This window comes from Chiloscyllium plagiosum, chromosome 9 (assembly GCF_004010195.1).
Source record: "Chiloscyllium plagiosum isolate BGI_BamShark_2017 chromosome 9, ASM401019v2, whole genome shotgun sequence".
NCBI classification, from domain to species: domain Eukaryota; kingdom Metazoa; phylum Chordata; class Chondrichthyes; order Orectolobiformes; family Hemiscylliidae; genus Chiloscyllium; species Chiloscyllium plagiosum.
In genome coordinates, this window is record NC_057718.1 from 66,607,910 (window position 1) to 66,629,356 (window position 21,447).

The following is a 21,447-nucleotide window of genomic DNA, read 5'->3' on the forward strand; positions in this document are numbered from 1 at the left end:
TGAGGGATGACAAATATAGGACAGATGTCAGAGGTAGTAGGGTCTTTATTCAGAGTAGTAGGGTCATGGAATGCACTGCCTGCAATAGGAGTAGATCTGACAACTTTAAGGGCATTTAAATGGTCATTGGATAAACATATGGATGAAAATGGAATAGTGTAGGTTAGATGGGCTTCAGATTGGTTCCACAGGTTGGCGAACATCAAGAACCAAAGGAATAATCTATGTTCTAACTTGATATTATTAAATATGACCTCAACTCTTTACCATGTAGCTGATCGTGTATAGACTGCCAACCGATTATACAGTTTTGACCAAAGTAACCCTGTTGATTTTGAACATGCTAAGCCCAGATCACATGGTACTCACAACCGTAGACATCCTTAATGGTTTCTAGACCATTCTTTTAGTCACAGAATCAAAAGTAAATTAATTTGCATTGTAGAGTATAAGCAATACACATGGATCCACAACTCAAAAGGCCCTCCAATCATCTGTCTATATTCCACCAGGCAATGAATGGGGTCCTCACAACACTGGATCGGTGCTTCGATAAAGACACTCTGCTGCAGCATCTCCTGATCGCTTTTAAGATCAAGAGTGGGCATTATGAAGAACTAGCCTATCTTTTGGAAGTGCTGCAAAGTACCAGTCAAGGTTAATTACAAAACGACGGGCTGGATAATTAGTGATCCAGTATCAGTGACACGCCAGTTGTCAATGTCAGAGGATTGACATGCTGTGATGGCCAACAGACCCCTACTCATGAACATGAGGGATATCAGGAATGTTTTAAGGCTCTTTCATTACTATCAGAATTTTATCCCTAATTTCACATCATTGTAGAGTCTGCAGAACATTTGGCAAAGGGAGGATTTGCCACTTGAGAACTGATAGAATCAGACAGGAACAGGAAAAGGCATACGAAGGTTAAAGAGTGCTGAATATGGACAGACTATTCATTTTGGAGATATTACAATGCTGTCCTGAAGTAGTGGCATAGTGAACAAAGTGGTCTATTATGCCACCCAAAGGTCTGTGCTAACTATTGATTAATGAGCCAGTGATGTCACCCTAGATACCGGTCATGCTTTGGTGGAACTGTTAAATGCAGGCAAACTAAGATCAGTAACAACAGTAGAAGAACCAAATGGGAGATGGCTTGATTCCCAAAGACAGGTTTGAGCAAATACTGCATCCCTAATACATGACTGTTCTGCCTTCATCGTAGCAAAGTTCCTGACAGAATTAATACCAAATCGGGGAATGCCTCTTCAAGGAGACTCAGATCATGGGACTCTCGAGTGGGAAAGTAATGAAGAAAATACTTCAGTTGTCAGGAATAGCATCCATATCATCCCCAGAGTTGAAGCATGGTAAAACGAATGAACCAAACATTACAATCTGCCACAGCAAAGGTCATAAAGCATACAGGGAGATAACAGGTGGGTATCCTCCATAACATGACATACAGCAATTCAAACTGGACAACTGGACATTTTTTATTCATTCATGGGATGTGGGTTCACCAGCTAGGACAGCATTTGTTGTCTATCCCTAATTTCCCAGAGGACAGTTAGAGTCAATCACATTGCTGTGGGTCTAGAGTCACATATAGGCCAGACTAGGTAAAGCACAGCAGATTTCCATCCTAAAGGATATTAGTGGACCAGATAGGTTTTTATGACAATCAACAATGGTAAGCTCCAGATTATTCTAGAATTTAAAATTGGAATCAAATTTCACTGTGTACCATGATCCTGGAACTTTGGCCTGCAATTCTGGTTTCCCATCACCTCCTTACTAAGACCAATTGAATTAATGGCTGGAAAAGCAATGAAAATCGCCATCTCTTGTGCTCTCTCCCCAATTCTAATTATCTTTTCCTCAGAGGATGATATGTCACGGGGCATGTAATGGGTATCTGATGCTCACAAGTGGATGAATTAATACATCATATATCATTATACCCAGAAGGATGAACTGCAAATAATAAAGATGCAGTACCACAAAGAGTGAGAAGCTATGTGGTAGAACTATATTAGCAGTTAAATGAATTGAGGAAGTAAGGATTCACAGAAGACTCAGATCATGGGACTGAAGGAGAATGGCTTATGACAAAATTGTGTGGCTGGCTTGGGTTCGCCATAAGATGAAACTTTCTAATCAATCCGTTCAGAGGGATGCTAACACACAGGAGCCTCGATTATCCGGTTGATGGGTGGGTAGCTTTTCATTTGGGTAATTGATTATTCAGATAATTGATTTAATTTTAAAATGAAGAAAGCCGTACTGCACATGTGTTAAAAAGCACGTTTACAGAGTTTTATTTTATTCAATCGCTAAAATTTGTACAAATTCTGGAAATTGCTTAAAAATTCATGACACTTTACAAATCAAATCACTTTTTGTGTACACGTACAGTAAATAAAATTCAATGAGGTGGAGGCCGGCTACTATTTCCGAAGAAAATATCCAGTTGCTGTTGCTTGAGGTGCTGCTGTCTTTTTTTTGTCAACGACAACATTTGGTGAAGAATAATCAACTTAATGGCATCGACTTTGTGTTGTGCTTTGTACCACTCCATGAAAAGTCGCAAACTCTCAATATCTTCATTAACAGGGACTGGAGGTGGTGTTGGTATCAGATTTTCCTTACCATCCACAGCGCCTGTACTTTCCCACTGTTCTTCTGTGACAACGGTGACTATCTGATCATCGCTGAGTGTCTGTTCCGATGTTGCCACAGTTCACCCAAGCATTGAAAGTTTCCTAATCCTAGCTGACTGCAGTTTTTGGTGATATCACTGGTCAGCCTTTGATCTGGACGGGTGTCCACTTCACTGGCATAGCTACCAACGTGCACGCCATTGTACCAACATGCCGTGACTGTCGATGGCTTGATGCAGTCCTAAGATTCAGCAATCCTGAACGAAGCATTCTTGATGGTGAATGCCTTCTTAATTTCCTGCACTCTTTTCTCTGCATTGTCTTCACGCAACAAAACGTTAATATTTTTTCATTTTTGCGATGATTCTCTGATCCAGTGGTTGCAATCTTGAATTGGGTGGTAAAAACAAACACTTGACAGCTCCGTCTGTTGATTCTAACTGGCTGCCTTTCAATGTATGTGCCTCGGTGTTGTCAACAAGCAAAAGGGAATGTTGCTCGAGTCCAGTGCTTGCAAAATGTGATCTGACAGCAGGTACAAAATCTTCATGAAAGTGGATATGTCATTCATGCCTTATTTTGTGCTTTGTACGTCAAAGGAAACGAGTCCTTGAAGCAACATGGATTAGCATATCGCCCTATGCAGACAAGCGGTAATTTATGAGTGCCGATGGCATTGACACAAGGGAAAATCATGATGCGATCCTTCTGCACTTTATGTCCTGACACCTGCTTTTCTGCCAAGGATGCAATTGTTTTGTCTGGCATTGCAAACCAAAACATTCCACTTTCATCAGCAATGTACAACTGCACAGGTTCATACTTTCCTTCATGAATGATGGATTGCAGTTTCTGTCTGTAGCCTTCCACCATCCTTTCATCCACGGACTTCTGCTCTCCAAGTGACGATGTTTGAAGCGCTGTAACTAGCCCAATGATACGCAGTGTTCAGACTCACCGGTGTGGAGGAGTTAATGGAAACTGGCAGCTTTTTCGAGTAGCATCGGGCCAGATACTGGAATCCCCTTGGAATCCCTTTTTCATGCTGCTGTGAAAACCACAAAAACACAACTTGGTCGAATTGCTTATCCTTTACTGGCTTCATGTATTTTCTTTTCAAAGCATTTGAGGTGTCACTTTGGCTGATGGATTTCTCAATCGCCAGTCTTGCTTTCCTGATGTCGGACATGGCCTTTATTTCATTGTTGTACTCCTGTGCAATCTTGGATGCCTTTTCACCCCTATCCAGACGCCATTAAATCTCTTTTCTGTTCAATTGTCACTGCAGTCTGCTTTATCTTCACAGACATGGTAAGTACATACAATAAACTCGATCAATTATGCCAGATAAGAATTCGGAACAAAGACGTGGGGGAATGAAGACACCACTGATTTTCAACACTGTGACAATTGATTAAGATTGTTGCACCAGTGTCATTAATACCTCTTTGCTGCAACGTTTGCACATCTTCTTCAGTGCAGGTAACCCTCATTTATCCTTGTACTGCAAACAAAATACACAATTGTCACACCATGTCAGTAACACCACTTTGTTCTAACGGTTTCACGGGACCCTTAGATCCTGTTCAGAAAATCTGTTTTTCGGATAATTGATGGTCAGATAATCGAGGCTCCTCTGTACACATTTCTGGAGTAGGTGGGTCTTAAACCCAGGCTTCCTGGTCAAAAGGTAGGAAACTACCACTGAAACACAAGCGTGCTGATGGCAAACGATACATATTTTCCAATCAACCTGTTCAAAGGTGGTATTACACACCTCTTGACTTGAGCCCAGGTCACCTAACTCAGAAGTAAGGACACTATCATTAAGCCACAAGAACCCTGATGCTGAAAGATAGATATTTTCTAATCAACCTGTTCAGTGATGTTGTTACACATCAAGAGAACGTGGAACTTGAACCCAGGCTTCCTGGCTCAGAGGTAGGGATACAGCAACCGCGCCACAAGTACCCTGATGGTAAAATATATGAGGTGATTGAAGACCAGTGGCATTTGCATGTGTCTAGACATGGCAAGCAACAGAAAGAGAAAACGTTGGATACAGGTCAAATCTAATAACTCTCAATGTCATCCTCTTAACTATTTTACTTTGGACTATGCAGGCTAATGACAGAGAATCGTCACCGCAACCTCCATCCAATAGTGGACAGCCACATCCATAGCTAAGAAAACCATAATGGAAACTCTCAGATGTGTGCCAGCCACTAGAATGTATAGCAACAATGCAGTACTGAGAAGATGAAAGATCTTTCGACAGAAGGTGGAAGCTCCCTTAACGGTTAGTTATTAGTATACTAAATGTTACCGTGGGATGGACTAATTTACTCCCATTTCTTTGGGAGCCATGATTACAGGCACAATATTGTCAACAGCAAAATACAGTTGTTAATCAGTTTTGATATACTGATGTATGATGTAATAATTTATCTACTTGTAGTAGAGACCCACTAAGTGCTCACCAATGCATCATCTAAGGTTGGGATAATTAGAATTGGGAAACATCACAGGGAGCACAGGAGGACGGTAATTCACAGTCCAGGGTACAGAATATACTCTTACAATATATGTGCACGGAGAAGGTATAAAAATTATTCAAACTATTGTCCTAGGTCACTATTAAAATCACTGATCCTAGTCCAAGCAATGTGGCACGTTGGCTCAGAATTTAATGTTCAATCATATATTGGTGATATAAGATTTGGAACTACATCTCGCACATACATCAAGCTGTAAAAACATTATATCTTCTTGATCAACTTCAGGAGAGATGGGAAATAGGTGCCAGGCCACAGGCTGTTTGAGTGAGTGGTGAATGTGAGGAACATGAGCAAGTTCCTGATGGTTGTAAGTAGAAATATGCAAATGAAAACCTTAAGTGTTTGGGTCTCTGACCTGGTTCAGGTGAAAGATCTTGGGGAGTTGTGTTACAATCCATTCCCTAGGTGTAAAACGCATCTTCCAGATGGCAAGAGAAATTTGCACCAAAGCACAGCACCATACCATCTACTCCTCTCATACCCTGAAACCCCATCAGTAGTAATTCTGACTCAGCCAATCATCTTGGAAAGTTTGAGGCAGTTCAAACTTGCCCTGCCCAGGGCTATATTCTGAGGAACAGGATGATATACGTATAAGCAAGATTGGAATGTGGCAATGACCACACCTTCTGTACACATTGACTGACTCTTTTACCATGCAAGACTTTTACCTCATGGTCAGGGCCTTCACTGGTCATGTGGAATCAAACAGCAACAAGACCCTGGAAACGTAGTCCACAAGGTAGTGGAAAGGGTCTTAGCCACGAACAACACAACTATTGAGAACAGCTATCAGGCAATCACAAGAAGAAGACTCCATATGGACATAGCCAAAGGCATGGCAAAGTTGTTGGAAGACTATGGTAGCGATTAAGCCAAAGTGGCAAGAACACCATTTGACCACTGGAAATGAGATTACAACAATCACCAAAGGTTCATGATATTCATGACGTATACAAATAGTGATAATGTAAAATAGGACATATACTATCATGTAAATATACTACATAATCCTCCACAGTTAACACACTCCAAGGGAAGGAAGGATAGGATATCAGAGGAGATTTTGAAATTTGAATGAGAAAAGTTTCAGGTTTAGCCCAGGTCATCAGGACTTTGGGGACACCAAGTCTGTATGAGATCTGAAGTTGGTCAAACACCAGTAGGATCCTCGAGGTAATGGGGCATGGAAGGTCTTGGTGAATGTTCTGCCTGTCATATTGGCCTAAACGTGGGTCCTAAGGTGTGAATATAAGGGGACATCAGGGGAAGGTAACATTAGATGTTGATGGTAATGTTTGGATGTAGTGCTTTTGAAAAATGCAAAACTGTGTAGTTGAGCACAGGACTGCCTGAACAAGTTATACATACAAGTTGTAACAAGTTGCAGAGCTAGTAGAATGGAGCAAGCTCTCAGACTGAAACATATGCCACTTTGTTTAAATGCTTGAAATAAAAACTCTTGCTTACTTGAAACCTGCAGACATGAGAACGGTCTCTTTACGGATAACAATGATGAGTTTACCAATTTAAAAAAGTGAACTGGTGACAACAGTTCAGCATTGATCACTGAACATGAACATCTGAATGAGCGTTGGAGAACAGAAAACATAGGGGCAGACGTAGGCCATTCGGCTCATCGATTCAACTCCCCTGTTCAGTGAGATCATGGCTGATCCACCATTCCTAACTCCACTTTCCTGCTTTATTCTCATTAGAGTTACTTATAGAAGTATAGAAAACAGGAGCAGGAATGGGTCTTTTGGCCCTTTGAGTCTATTCAACCATTCAACATTATCAGGGCTGATCATCAACTCAGTATCCTATTCCCGATAACTCCCCAAATCCTTTGATCTTCATAGGAAAATCCTTCCATAACCAGGATCAAACTAGTGCTTCCAATAATCAGTAAATCTTTGCTGAAATAAAAGGGACCGAAGCTTTTCTGAGTATTCCAGGTACAACACTTCCCAATTTTTAATACTCCATTCTTTTTGAAAAAAAAGCCAACATTCTATCTGCCTTCCCCATTACTTGCTGAAGTTGGATGCTCACCTTTTGCTATGGTTTAGCATACTCAAATCCCTTTGTGCTGCAGTTTTCAGTGGTCTTTCCCCATTTAAATAATATTCCAACTGTAGTTATTTTTCCCATTCATTTAACCTGCCTATATCTCTCAAACTCCATGCGTCATTCTCACTACATGCCTTTCTACTAATTTTTGTGTCAGCCACAAACTTGGAGATAGTACACTCAATACTGTGATCCCAGTTAACATATATTGTAAATAATTGTGATCCATTCCCTTTACCTTGACTCATCTTTAGTCAGTCAATCCCCTATCCATGCCAATATACTACCCCGAACACCTTAGGACTTCGATGTACAGTACTTTACCGAATGCCTATGCAGCAATGTAAAGGAGAAGGAATTCTTGATGAAAAATCAGAATAATTAGTTGAATACAGAATTAAAAGTCAGATTAATGAACAATTGGAATTTTGTTGTCAAATGATGTCTGAAATCTGATACAGTCTGGAAAGACACTGCAGCTCTTGGAGGGAACTGCTGCAGACAATGAAGATACAGACCACTGAGAGAATGCATTGGAAGGTATGTGATAGCATTGTGTCAAAGGGATTAAGGGCCAAGATACAGAGAGCAATAGGATATAACGTGTCAGGAAGGAGAAAGGGAAGCAAACAGTCACAAGATGTGCAGAAGTCAACAAAGAAGGTTTTGGTAAAGAAGTGTCTGGAAGACCTGGGTTCACCTTAAGATGGCAGGCGAATGTTTTACTGTTCAAACTTTGATAGTTTTTTTTTGCTTGCTCAAAATTGTGGAATCTAGTTGTTTTATTCTTTTTGTAAGTCATTGGGATCTTATACTTTGCTTTAAAAATGTTACTGGTCCCTATTCAGACTGTCACATCATTTTGGTGGTTTTGTCTAGGATCAATACAAAGCTGCAGTTGTGTAGAGAAGTGGAAACCTCACCAAGGGCATAAATTTCAGGTGAAACAACATATTCAAGTACCCGAGATGAAAAGAAGATTGGCAAGTTACGAGGACAGTTGATAGTTTTTTTTTAAAGGAGATAGCTGTACCTGGCAATCTGAAGGAGAGGGGGATGGTGTTTGAAAAGAGAGAACTGTTAACAATATCAATTAATATTTTAGACCAGGAATAGCTGGTTCAACCTTTCTCAGTCATTTGTTAAGAAACTCAGCAGTTTAGGAAGAATAATGTCCATCTTTACAGCCTAGGAATCCTCTTCAATTTCAACTCCTTACAGCCATGTGGCCATATTTTTACTTAACAACAAGCTGTCTTCACACTGAATAGTTTTGAATTTCATATTTATCAGCAGTATATTCCATTTTCAACAGTTTTTAAAGAAGTTGCACTTTATATTGTGTTCACAACATTTCCCAATGCAACACTAAATTAAAATTTTAAAAACACTTTTCAAATATAAATGCTACGTGACATGAGAATTTTTATGCACCAGAAAACCTATAATTAAAAATATATCATAAAATAATGGACTAAATAAAACAAACTATTTTATTAAATTTAAATCATAGGATCCTAATACCTTAGAAGGTATTCAGTCCACTTTGTCTGAACTAGTTCTTTCAAAGAATAATCTAGTTAGACCTCAAAACCTGTTTTTTTAAATCCCCCATAACCCTACATTTTATTTTGTCCTTCAAATAGTTATCTATTTTGCTTTTGAAATTTACAAATCGTTTTCCATTGCCCTGTCAGGAAATGCATTTCAAATCCTAACAAGTTGTTCTTCATGTTACCTTGATTTTTTCGTGTGGATCATCTTAAAACTTCTGGTTATCAAACCTTCAGCTGCTGGAAACAGTTCCTTTATTCACTCTTATCAAATGTCTACTTCGCATTCTCTACACTAAGCAACTTTGCATCCTCAGCAACAGTGCTGCTTTTGAAAATAGAAATTTATACAGTACTACTAACTGTTCAGTTAATAAACTAAATACTTTTAATCAATTCTGATGTACTGCCTGTGATTGGCTGTTTGTAATACAGCATTGAAAGATTTTTTGTATCGTTTAAACTTTGTGGCATGTTTTCTTTTATTAATTAAATAGGAAGAGAGCAATAAGTTTTCTCTTCATCTCTGTCTGGGTTAATGGATGTTAAGTAATGAGCCAATTTCATCTCTCACCACTTATGTACTGTTTGTAGAGGGTTGGTTAGCTAAGTTGGCTGGATGGCTGGTTTGTGATGCAAAGGAACACCAACAGCATGGATACAATTTCCACACCACCTGAGGTTACCCTAAAGATCCACCTTCTCAACCTTGACCCTTGCCTGAATTGTGATGACCCTCAAGTTAAACTCACCACTAGCTGTGTCTCACTGATAAAAGAGCAGCCTTCTGGTCTTCTAGAACAAAGGCAACTTTGTTGTTTGTAGATGTGTGGTGGTGAGCAATTTGTCCACACTAATTATACTAACCCTGGCAACTTTTGTTTGAATTACTGTGTCTAATACTGGGCATCACCTTTTAAGAAAAGTGTTTAGATTTATTAGAATCATTCCAAGATGAAGGTCATGGCAATGAAGGTCATACAGTTATAGACTGTATTTGGATTAATACAGATATGATGACATATGTCTCTAATAATGTAAAATATTAATTCGCAAAAAGCATTATTAGACAAATTTGGCCATGCTAAATTGCCCGTAGTGTTAGGTAAGGGGTAAATGTAGGGGTATGGGTGGGTTTCGCTTCGGCGGGTCGGTGTGGACTTGTTGGGCCGAAGGGCCTGTTTCCACACTCTAATCTAATCTCTAATCTAATCTGAACACCAAATATTTGAAGTGAACAGTATAGATACACTTAATGAAAAATTAGGTAAACATATAAGAATTAGGAGAATTAAAGGTTATGTTGACAGGAGTTAAATGAGGATGGATGGGAAGTGGTTTAAGTGGATTATCCACTGTCATGTATTGATTGGGCTAAATGGAGTGATGCTATCCAGTGTATCCTTGTGTAATGCTATATAAAATGGAGTACATATTAGTAAACATGGAAGCTTCCTTTTAAAAAAAAAGATGCTTACTTTTGACTTGTGATCACTAGTCAATTAAATGTTTAGGTTAAATAAATCCAGCAGGCCATTTTATTAAAATAACTCTCCAGGCTAACACTGAAAAGGAATGCTTATGTATTTTTCCTAATTAGATGACAGTCAACCTATAAGCAGGAACATTTTCAAGATTAATGAGTATAATAGTACTTTAACACCTTGTAATTCTCAGCAAAACACAATTAGAGGAGATATGAAGATAGATACAGTACAACTGAAAAACCAACAAAACAACAAGGCACAAATTAAGCTTCACAGCCTGCATTCCCTACTAATGCAAACACATTTTGCTGCAGTGCTTCACTGTTCAATTAAAAAGTGAGCTCTCCAACTGTCCACTTCATTATTTATTCTCAACACAACTGTCCTTTCTTTTCAATCCCTGCTTTTAACTAGTTACAGAAGTTTTCAGGATACATCTTTACTTTCATATATTTGCCTTCAGACCTGCTGTTACCATTTATGGCACGTAGCTGCAATTTTCAATCAAGGCTGTCTGGTATCATTTCAGGGTGTAAAGATCAAAGAAGAATTATAAAAAACAGTATCTGAATAACTTTATTTCAAAACTCCAGCTTTTTTTCCCGTCCCCACCACATAAATTGACCACCTCCAACACCAACCACCACCCTCCCAGTGTACTCAAGTTTTACAGAAATTATCTGTGCGGTGGCTTACTTAAGAGCTTTTTACAATTATGACATACTATATTTCATATGGTTCAAACACATTTTGATTACATCTAAGATTCTACACAGCTGGAATGCTACAAAGGAATTTCAATTCATAATGCCATCCTCAGTATTCATTTCAGTGAATGTACTTATATTACATTTTAAAATATTAGTCAACAGTGTAATTAGTTTAAACTGAGCTTTGTTCAGTCAAGTTGCCAACAAAATGTTCCTTTAAAATCAGTTTTTGTGGGTAAGAACATTCAAGCAATAAAGCAGCTGTCTACCAAACTCTTAAAAATGCTAAAATATTTTCATCACTTCAGAAATAAAAGATTTACACATGAACATACAAAAATGGTTGAGAGCGACAGATCAAGAGGTTCAACAAGCCTTGTCCAGACAATAACACTGAAACTGCATCATAAACCACACACACTATCAGTCATGTATATCAGAGAAGTAAAACCTTCCTCAACTACAGCAATAGACAACATAGTTAAAAGGAGAATCATTTTGTAGCCATACAACCTGAAAGAGGGCACAGAAAGTTAAAAAGGCAGTTAAGTAAGTATATGGGATACTTGGCTTCGGATACAAACACTGAACGAAAGAAGCAAGGATGTAACGTTACACCTTTGCAAGCCATTGATCAGTCTCATCTGCAGTACAGGTATCATGTAAAATTCTTGGCACCATACTTCACAAGGATTATGCCCTTCTGGTATGTGCAGAAAGATTGCTAGAGCTATGGTTGTTTTGCTTAGAGGACAGATTTAGACCTTCCCTTATACATCTATAAGTAGTACTCAAAACTGTCAGGGGTTTTGATACAGCAAGTCAGTCAGCATTCAGAGGTCATAAATTTAAAATTCTGTAAAAGAACTAGAGTAGAAATAAAGAGAAATTATTTTACAGTGTTCTATGATCCAAAATGCGTTGCAGGAAGAGTAAGAGAAACAGATTCCACTGAGCTTTGAAACGACAATAGGACATGAAGTTGAAAAATACTAATTTGCAGATTTAAGGAGAAAAAAGCTGCAGTGCTGTAGGAATAAACAGACATCTCTTTCAAAGACCTTGTACAAGTAGGAAGGGGTAAATGACATCTTTGTGTTGTAAGATACTATAAAATCTGCACCTGATAGATTAAATAAACTTGAAATATAAAGCAAGGAGTGCACTTCTAACCACCTCCGCAAGGCCATTAGATACACTAAAAAGCAATAGCAGGCTAAGTTAGAAACCCAAATTACCCACACGGATATCCACCGCTGTGGCAAGGCGGTGGATATAACATAACGGAATAAAAAATGAAGCAGGACAGAATAACAGACAAAAACACATCCCTCCCTGATGTGCTCAATGCTTTTTACATTCGGTTCAAGCAGAATGCCAGTGGAATGGTGTCACCTGTCCCACGAGCACCCGACACACCCGATCCTTCAGACACCACTGCGGCCATTAGGCTGGCTTTCTTGACAGTGAGTGCAAGGAAAGTGCATGGCCCAGATGGAGATCCACTCAGATCCTTTGTGGACCAGCAGGCAGGACTACAGGCTGACATCTTTAACCTCTCCCTGCTACATTCTGAAGTCCCCACCTGCTTCAAGAACTTCACCACCAGCTCGGTACTAGGGCGTCACCGTGGCTCAATGGTTAGTACTGCTGCCTCTCAGTGCCAGGAACCCGGGTTCGATTCCAGCCTCAGGCGACAGTCTGTGTGGAGTTTGCACATTCTCGCTGTTTCTTCATGGGTTTCCTCCCTCAGACCAAAGACGTGCAGGTTGGGTGAATTGGCCACGCTAAATCGCCCATACTGTTCAGGGATGTGTAGGTTAGGTGCAACAATCAGGGGAAACGTAGAGCAATAGAGTAGGGGAATGGATCTGGGTGGGTTACTCTTTGGAGATTCGGTGTAGACTTGTTGGGCCAAAGGGCCTGTTTCCACACCATAAGGATACTACATAAAAAAAATTAAATACACACAAAATGCCTCAATTACTAGCGTCCGGTGGCTCTGACCGTCATAATTATAATCAAAAGTTTAGTCCTAGCTCACATCATCTCTCGTCTCCCAGCCTGCCTCAATCCTTTGCAATTTGCCTATCAGCACAACAGGTCCATAGCAGATGCTATTTCTTTAGCTCTATAGTCATCCCTGAATCATCTGGATAACAAGGATACCTACGTCAGGCTTCTACTTATCGACTGCAGCTCCAACTTCAACATTATAATCCAACCAAACTAATCTCCAAACTCAGAGCTCAAACTAATCTCAGACACAGGTCTCTGCGCCGCCCTCTGTAACTGGATCCTCAACTTCCTGACCCAGACTGGAATCAGTAAAGGTAGACACATCACCCCTGTATGACAATCCTCAACAACGGTGCCCTGCAACGATGCGTATTCAGCCCCCTACTGTACTCCCTGTACACTCATGACTGTGTGGCCAAATTTCGTCCGAACTCCATCTAGAAGTTCGCTGATGTAGACTGGATAGATGAGACCGAATACAGGAAGGAGATACAATACTTGGTGATGTTAATCAAAGATAACAATCTCTCCCTCAATGTCAGCAAAACTAAACAGCTGATCAGGAAGCAAGAAGGAGGACATGCGCCTTCTACATCAATGGAGCTGAGATGGGGAGGATAGACAGCATCAAGTTTCCTCGGAATGACGATAACCAACAATCTCTCCTGGACCACCCATGTAGATGCAACTCAAGAAGGCACAACAACAATACCTCAAATTGCTCATGAGTTAAGGAAATTTGACATTTCCATAAGGACTCTCATCAACGTTTACAGATTACCACATAAAGCATGCATCCAGATAGAACAACGGCTGGGTACAACAACTATACAGTCCAGGACCGTAAGAAACTACAGATAGTCACGAATACAGCTAACACACAAGCCAACCTCACACCCATTGAGTCCATCTACACTTCTCTTTACTGTGGAAAGACAGCCAACATTATCAAAGACCCCTCCCAACCTGGTTATAACCCCTTCCAAACTCTTCCATCAGGCAGATGATACAAAAGCTTAAACATGTAGCACCAGGTTCAAGAATAGTTTCTTCCCAGCTGTCACTAGACTGCTGAATGGACCTCTCAAAGTTAAATCTAATGTTGATCGTGCTTTTGTACACTTTCTGTGTAGCTGTAACTTGGTATGCCTCATTCTGTTAAATCACCCTATGATCTGTATGTCCTTGTATGTTGTGATCTGTCTGTACTGCAAAGCTTTTCACTGTACTTAGGCAGATGTGACAATAATAAATCAAATAAAATCAATCCCACACTCAGGACTCTAAACATTAGTTAGATGCACCTTACCTTAGGTTTTGGAACAAAGGCTCTGCCTGGAATAGTAAAGCAGCTCTTTACATTACACAAGTATTGAGCCATTATAGATAGTCTGCTTCTTTGCCTACTGCCAGTACTTGCTGTGAGACGCTGGAAAAGAAAGTATGTAATTTTAAGATCTATTGTACATATATTTAAAAACTGTTATAACCAGACTGTATATGAGCATAAAGTGAGTTCACGAACAAACAAAACAGTCACTGAGTTACATTGTCTTCAGTTACAATGAGTGAAGGCATCTTTAATTTTATTTGTATCAGACACTGATTGCAGTTATTTCATTTTTTCATAAGCAAAAAACAAAGTCACTGAATGATACAAGTTTAATTTTTAAAACAAATTTTCATCCAAGAAAACAAACGAGCTCGGCTTTGCAAAGGCATGTGGTTGCTGTCTTTCTGTCAGCATTTGCCCTCTAAAACTGACCTCAACTTCAGGATGTCAGTATTTATAGATATGTGTGGAAATCCTGATTGATGCAGTCTGCCATTAAAGCTCCACAACAGTATAACATGTTTCAGCCTCACAGCCAATCATTGAAAATAGCAACAGTTTCAACATTGCTGCTTACAAATTAGTGTTGGAAAACCCACATCTCTCAGTGTGGCTTACTTTATAGTTTGACCTTCAGCAGTGGAAATTTAGCCAATTAGGTCATGGTACCCCTTTAACTGAAAAAAACCTATGCAAAACTGTTTAGCATAATTGAACAGAAAATGGCAAAACTAATTTTAACAACATTAGTACCTAATCATTTAGTTAACACTGTCAGACTGAGCTGGACAAAGTGTAGGGATCCACAGGGTATTCCAAAATGTAGGAAATCCCAATTAGACCATCAAAACAACTGATTTGCCTGACTTTTGCTATTCAGGAAAAAATCAATTCATATCAGCTTTCATCATTAATGGAAAATTACTATTCTTTCTAACACTTAATTTTAACCACAGACAAATAGAAGAATATGCAACTGAAACCATATCCTTCAAAACCCCTAAATATACATATATTCATGACTGAAAAGAACATTTAACACAGTTACTATAGTGGAAAAATAACAGAGGGTAAACAAATTCTGAAGATCACAAATCAAGATTAAATGCAAGTTACATTTTCCCATACTGTGCTTTTAATTTTTAACACTGATGACACACTGTTGTCCACAGAGTGATGGCTGTTCTTTGTTTTGATAGTTTGTTTTAGGTTGTTTGATTTGAGAGACGGATAGACATACGGAGATAGAGACAGACAAGAGTTGGGAGTGAGGAGAAGTGTGGATGTTTTCAATTTGCAGAATGTTTCTCGGTATTACCCTGGCACCGGCCGCTCTTTAACATTCTGCATTCCAACCGCAGGGCTGTCAACTGGCGCATTTTTCTTTACTCCTGGGACCACTCAAAGGGAGAATTCTCCCCTTCAGTGGTTTAAAAAAAGCAACATGGCATTGCAGAACTCAAATATATGCAGCACTTCATTTTCAAGTTGCAAAACTCTCCTGGTATTTCAGTTACATAGCAATTTCGGCTTATTGTCCCAAAAAGAAAGAGATGGGGTCTTAAACACATTCTGATAGTGTTGTTTTAAAACAACAAACTAGTACTAACAAATCAAGCAAAATTAATTTGATTTGAAGACCATTCAGTTGTCACACGGTGGCACAGTGGTTAGCACTGCTGCCTCACAGCACCAGAGAGCCGGGTTCAATTCCCGCCTCAGGCGACTGACTGTGTGGAGTTTGCACATTCTCCCCGTGTCTGCGTGGGTTTCCTCTGGGTGCTCCAGTTTCCTCCCACAGTCCAAAAATGTGCAGGTTAGGTGAATTGGCCATGCTAAATTGTCCGTAGTGTTAGGTATAGGGGTAAATGTAGGGGTGTGGGTGGGTTGCGCTTCGGCGGGTCGGTATGGACTTGTTGGGCCAAAGGGCCTGTTTCCACACTAAGTAATCTAATCATGACAGCAGTAATGCTTTTGAGCACAAAAAAACAAAATTAGCTAATCTGACAGCCCATTAAGCAAATACTTGACAGCCACTTAAAAGGGTCCTGTAGCAAAAACAGAATCTTCAAAGGAAATTTACAAAACTAAATTTAAATATGAAGCCCAGGCCATTGCTGCATTTTAGCCCTGCAGCAGCTACATAGCATGTAAAACCCAAATACTAGTGGCCAACACATGGACGTAACAATGGAAGAAAGGCAGATATATAGGTATAATAACCCTCTCTATTGCCTGCTGCCTGAAACAAGATCAATGGTCACCTTGACCAGGCTCAGGGGCTGACCCACGAGGAGGTCCTTCGATATATCCTCCACCCTGCTCCACTCTACTCTGGATGACTAAAGATTAGGAACGTGGGGCTGAAATGCAAATAAAACTGAGCAGCAATCCCCTGAAAAAGTGAACTGGTAATGTAACCTCACTTAACCTGCATAACCCGTGGGCACAGTGTCTCAGTGGTTAGCACTGCTGCCTCACAGCACCAGGGTCCCGGGTTCGATTCCAGCCTCAGGTGACTATCTGTGTGGAGTTTGCACATTCTCCTAGTGTCTGCGTGGGTTTCCTCCAGGTGCTCCGGTTTCCTCCCACAATCTAAAGATGTGCAGGTTAGGTGAATTGACCATGCTAAATTGCCCATAGTACTAGGTGCATTAGTCAGAGGGAAATGGGTCTGGGAGGGTTACTCTTCGGAGGGTTGGTGTGGACTTGTTGGGCCGAAGAGCCTGTTTCCACACTGTAGGGAATCTTATCTAAAAAACTATAGAACATATGCTCCTTAAGGGATTACAGACATCCCAATAATCTACTTAATCAATGGCAAAACTCTGTAACCACGGACTTGCATTTTTCATTGGTTATGAACTCATTAAGTTGTCCAATACAAATCACTGCATCCTGATCACTGACAACTCTTTCTGTCAAGCATATCAGACACTGGCAGTACACTGAAGAAAGAGGGCTAATTTAACATATCATTTTTATTTCTAGCAGACCATTTGAATCAATTTTATGGCCTATACGTCCATAATGCAATGCAATAGATTATTCAGTGGTCTAAGAGCGACATACAGAAATGGTAAAGGCCTTCTATTAGTTGATCATATCTAATGGATTATCTACTTCCCTTTTAATGTCCACAAACATCACCTCCTTTTGGAACAATTTTCCACCACATTTCAAATCACACTTTGATTACTAAATTAATCATTCTAAAATTCCTCGTGGTAAGCAGCTATAATTACATTTTTTGCATAATTATTTAGTTTTTAAAAACAAATTCCATTTGACATTGGATGAAACCTTCGGCTCATGCTGAGACTGAGCTTGAAGGCAGAACGAGCATTTCATTTGGGGGTACAATGGCATACCCCGGTGCTGCTGCTTTAATGCCTCTGCCATCATTTACCAAAGGAAGCCCCGTGGTCAACCTTGCACACCGCAATTACCCTCCTTCTATCATGCCAACTGAGGCCCTTAAGTAGCCAATTAATGATCATTTAAGGGCCTCATCCCAACACTGGTATTAACCTAGGGCAAAGGGCTTTTCAGTATGGCTTCTCACCACTGGGGTATTTGAGGATGGGTAGGGGGACGGGCAAGTGGAAGGGCACTCAGGGCATGAATGGGGAAATGGATATTGGAAAGAAAGGATCCTGCTAAATGCCACCCCTGCACTTGCTTCTGAAATCCATCCCTCTCCCAATGATCCTGACAACCGAGCTCAATCTACATTACTAACCTGCAGCCTGGTAAATGCTTTTCCTGCAGTAGCCACCACATTTGCTGTGGCACAAGAGCTGCTGGCCTGTGATTGGCCAGCAGCCCTCAGGTGGCAAGACCTGCCGCCCAGGGTCTTCAGTCAAGGGGAAGGCCCGCCATTGTCTCAACACTGTCTGATTGGCTTATTGGCTAAAAAGTGGTAGCATGGGCCTCTTGTCAGTAACATCCATGCTGTCCATTTTCTCATTGAAGGAAATTTATAAATGCTTAATGTATGGTCGTTGACATAGTTCAAAATGGCATGATTTAATTGACCAAAAGAAATACCTTTTTTGACTTCTGAGTGTTTTAACTTCAAGGAATAAGCCTCACACAAATCCTGCACTGTCATTGAAACTTATAACTTACAAGGATGTCACTATGCCTATGAAGGAGTTATCCAATCAGTTCCACTTTCAGACTTTCTATACCCCTACAACTTTTCCATCTTCAAGTTGTCTAATTTTCATTGGAAGTTACGACTTTATCAGCTTCTACTATCCTTTCAGGCAGTACAATTCTGATCATAACTCATGTGGTAAAATAATTTCATCATACCCTTTGTTCTTTTGCCAGTGCTCTTTTATTTGTATCCTCTGGTTATTGATTCTCCTGCCTGGAAAAGTTTCTCTCTGGTCAACCAAATGTTTTCTAATTTTGAACACCTCTATTTAATATCTATGTATCTCAGCTTCTCATAGAGGCTAACTAGGCTACTGCTATTCTTAGTCTTTCTACAATACCACATCACTCATCCTTGTATCAGACTAGCATACTTTTCTGTATAGAAATAATGAAGATTAACCAGAATGATGCCATGAGTTAAACTAATAAGTCAGGTTGCATAGATTAGGCATGAACTCCACTGAGTGCAGAAGATTACAAGAGGATCTAATGAGAGTGTTTACCTCAATTATTCCCCTGATTACAACTAGTTTAAATTTGATTATCCTCCCCAACTGTATCTTTCTTTCATATTATACTTTTCACATTGTAACTTATGTCTTTGCTTCAAGTTTTGTCGATTTTGTACTTTCTAACTGCTTTCATCCTGCCCTCCTCATCCTTTCCCCAAACCCAACTTCCAAGTTTAAATGCCTTCCTATACATCAATTTTGCCCATTCATTAACTCCTTCCTGTTCAAATAGAGCATCAATCTTCTCTAGGACTGATATCAATCTCCAATAAAATGAAACTGTCTGAAATACTCTTCTTATAAATAATCCTCTAGTGACATTCAGAACACCTTGATTTTCAAGTAAGTATCAAGCAGTCAACTGCAACATTGAATGATGGTCAAAAGTTTCCAATTCCCAGAAAGGGGCAGAAGCCATGACCTGAGCTCCTAACAGCCAGAGCCTAGAAACTCCAATTATCACTTTCCAGCCCTTTAGCTGTGAGCTCGCCATTGACATCACCAGTGATACTACAGCCATCAATCATTCCATTTTTAGTTGTGATTTACATCCCATTGAGGGGAACACAGCAGGCAGCAATTTTAAACTGTAACACTGACTTATTTTGTCCTTCCTGCCAGTCAGAAGATACTGACCAAGACCGTAAAACATGGGAGCAGAAATCAAGCCATTCAGCCGAGCGGGTCTGCTCTGCCATTTAATCATGGCTGATAGGTTTTTCGTTTTCTCCCTGTCCAAACTTTCTTTTACAAACTCACTCCAGGTAAGTGCTTCATTTGCTTCTGGCTTTGGAGTCAACACTGCAGATGGAAACAGAGAAAGCTATATAAATGGTTCCTTTTACAATAATAAAACTAAAAATGAGTGTTGAGAGAATGCTGCCTCAATTCAAGCTCTATGCTTGACACTAGAAATATCAGCTTCACTGTTTTTAAAAAAAACAAGCAGTTAGCCAGGCATTTCTCAGTTTAAAAGAGTAAGCAGTGAGCTGGGGAGTCAGTGGTGAGCCAGGGTATGAGCACAAGGCAGAGCCTTGGTGCTGAAGTCACAATTCCCAGAGAGAATGAGGCAAGGACAACTTTATTAATGTTCATATTGTTTTATATGATTTTAATACTTTTTATGCTGTTTTTAGTGTTGATAGTTTTGAAAGTCTTATTTTTGTTTTAAAGTACACAAGGGCTTTAAGTTCAGTGATCCAAAGTAGAAGGGCCCTAGAATTAATATTGTGTGAATTCAAGAGCAATCTATGCATTTAAGTCAAAGGTTTAGAAGATAGAAGGAAAACTAAAGGCCATGGTATGCTCCTCCTGCTCCTTGTGCCTACAGAACATTTTGCTAGTCAGAGTAGAAATAGCAGGATATATCTGACGGATTTGTGGTTGATGAGGTAGTGCTACAGGGAAGAGTTTCAGTTTCCTCAGGTATTGAGATCGGTTCTGGGGTAGTGGCAGCTATACACGCTGGACAGATTGGACCTGGGCAAGAACAGAATTGATGTCCGAGGGAATATATTTGCAAGTTTTGGCAGGAAGGATTTAAATTAAAATGGAAGGAGGATAGGACTGTATACACGGAGACAAATGACAGGAAAATAAGGACTAAAACAGACGACAGAATGGGAAATAAGAAGATAGGCAGTAAATTCAAGGACTATAATTGAGCAGGGGCACAGTGAACAGGACTAAGAATGGTAAAAAGACAAGCATTAAGGCCTTGTGACTTAACACATGGAGAATTTGCAACAAAATGGACAAACTGTACAAGAGATCTAAATGGATCTAAATGATATAGTGCAGATTACAGAGATGTAGCTGCAGGATGCCTGGGAATGGGAACGGAATATCCAGGATTTTCAATTTTTAGAAAAGGCAGACAAAAAGGAAAAGGAAGTGGGATAGTGCCGCTGATTAAAAAAGAAATTATTGCCTTTGTAAATAATAATATTAGCTGTGGTGATGTACAATCGATGAGGACTGAGCTGAGAAACACCAAGGGAAAGAAAACAATAGTAGGGATTGCACAGAGCTTCCCATGTTGTAGTAGTAATATTGGGGATGGCTTAAAAAAAGATAATTAGAGATACAAGTAATAGAGGTACAGCAGGAATTCTGGGTGACTTCAACCTGATTATCAATTGGGCATATCAAATCAGATGGGATTGGAACGGTGATACTAAAGAGGAGAAAGTGAGGTCTGCAGACGCTGGAGATCAAAGCTGAAACTTTATTGCTGGAACAGCACAGCAGGTCAGGCAGCATCTAGGGAAATTTAGAGGCAGAGAGCTTCTTCAAGGAAGGCATCTTTGTAAGAGGATTCGCAGTAGGTTCTAGATTCCCTAGATGCTGCCTGACCTGCTGTGCTG

The 21,447-nt window shown here is 39.9% G+C and overlaps 1 protein-coding gene across 11 annotated transcripts in view; it reads right to left on the reverse strand.

Annotated features, from left to right (window-relative positions):
* The window catches only part of tfb1m (transcription factor B1, mitochondrial), a 74,013-nt gene that overhangs the window by 15,635 nt on the left and 36,931 nt on the right, over positions 1-21,447 (reverse strand). For 10 of the 11 annotated variants that reach the window (XR_006312548.1, XM_043696148.1, XM_043696149.1 and 7 more), the window contains exon 6: positions 14,379-14,498. Coding sequence is in view for 10 of the 11 variants with exons in the window: in XM_043696148.1 (XP_043552083.1) it covers positions 14,379-14,498 (120 nt within the window). In the remaining variant the exon portion in view is untranslated. Of the gene's footprint in view, positions 1-3,531; positions 3,718-14,378; positions 14,499-21,447 lie in introns of those variants that run through there. The other variant, XM_043696150.1, reaches the window with a different exon arrangement.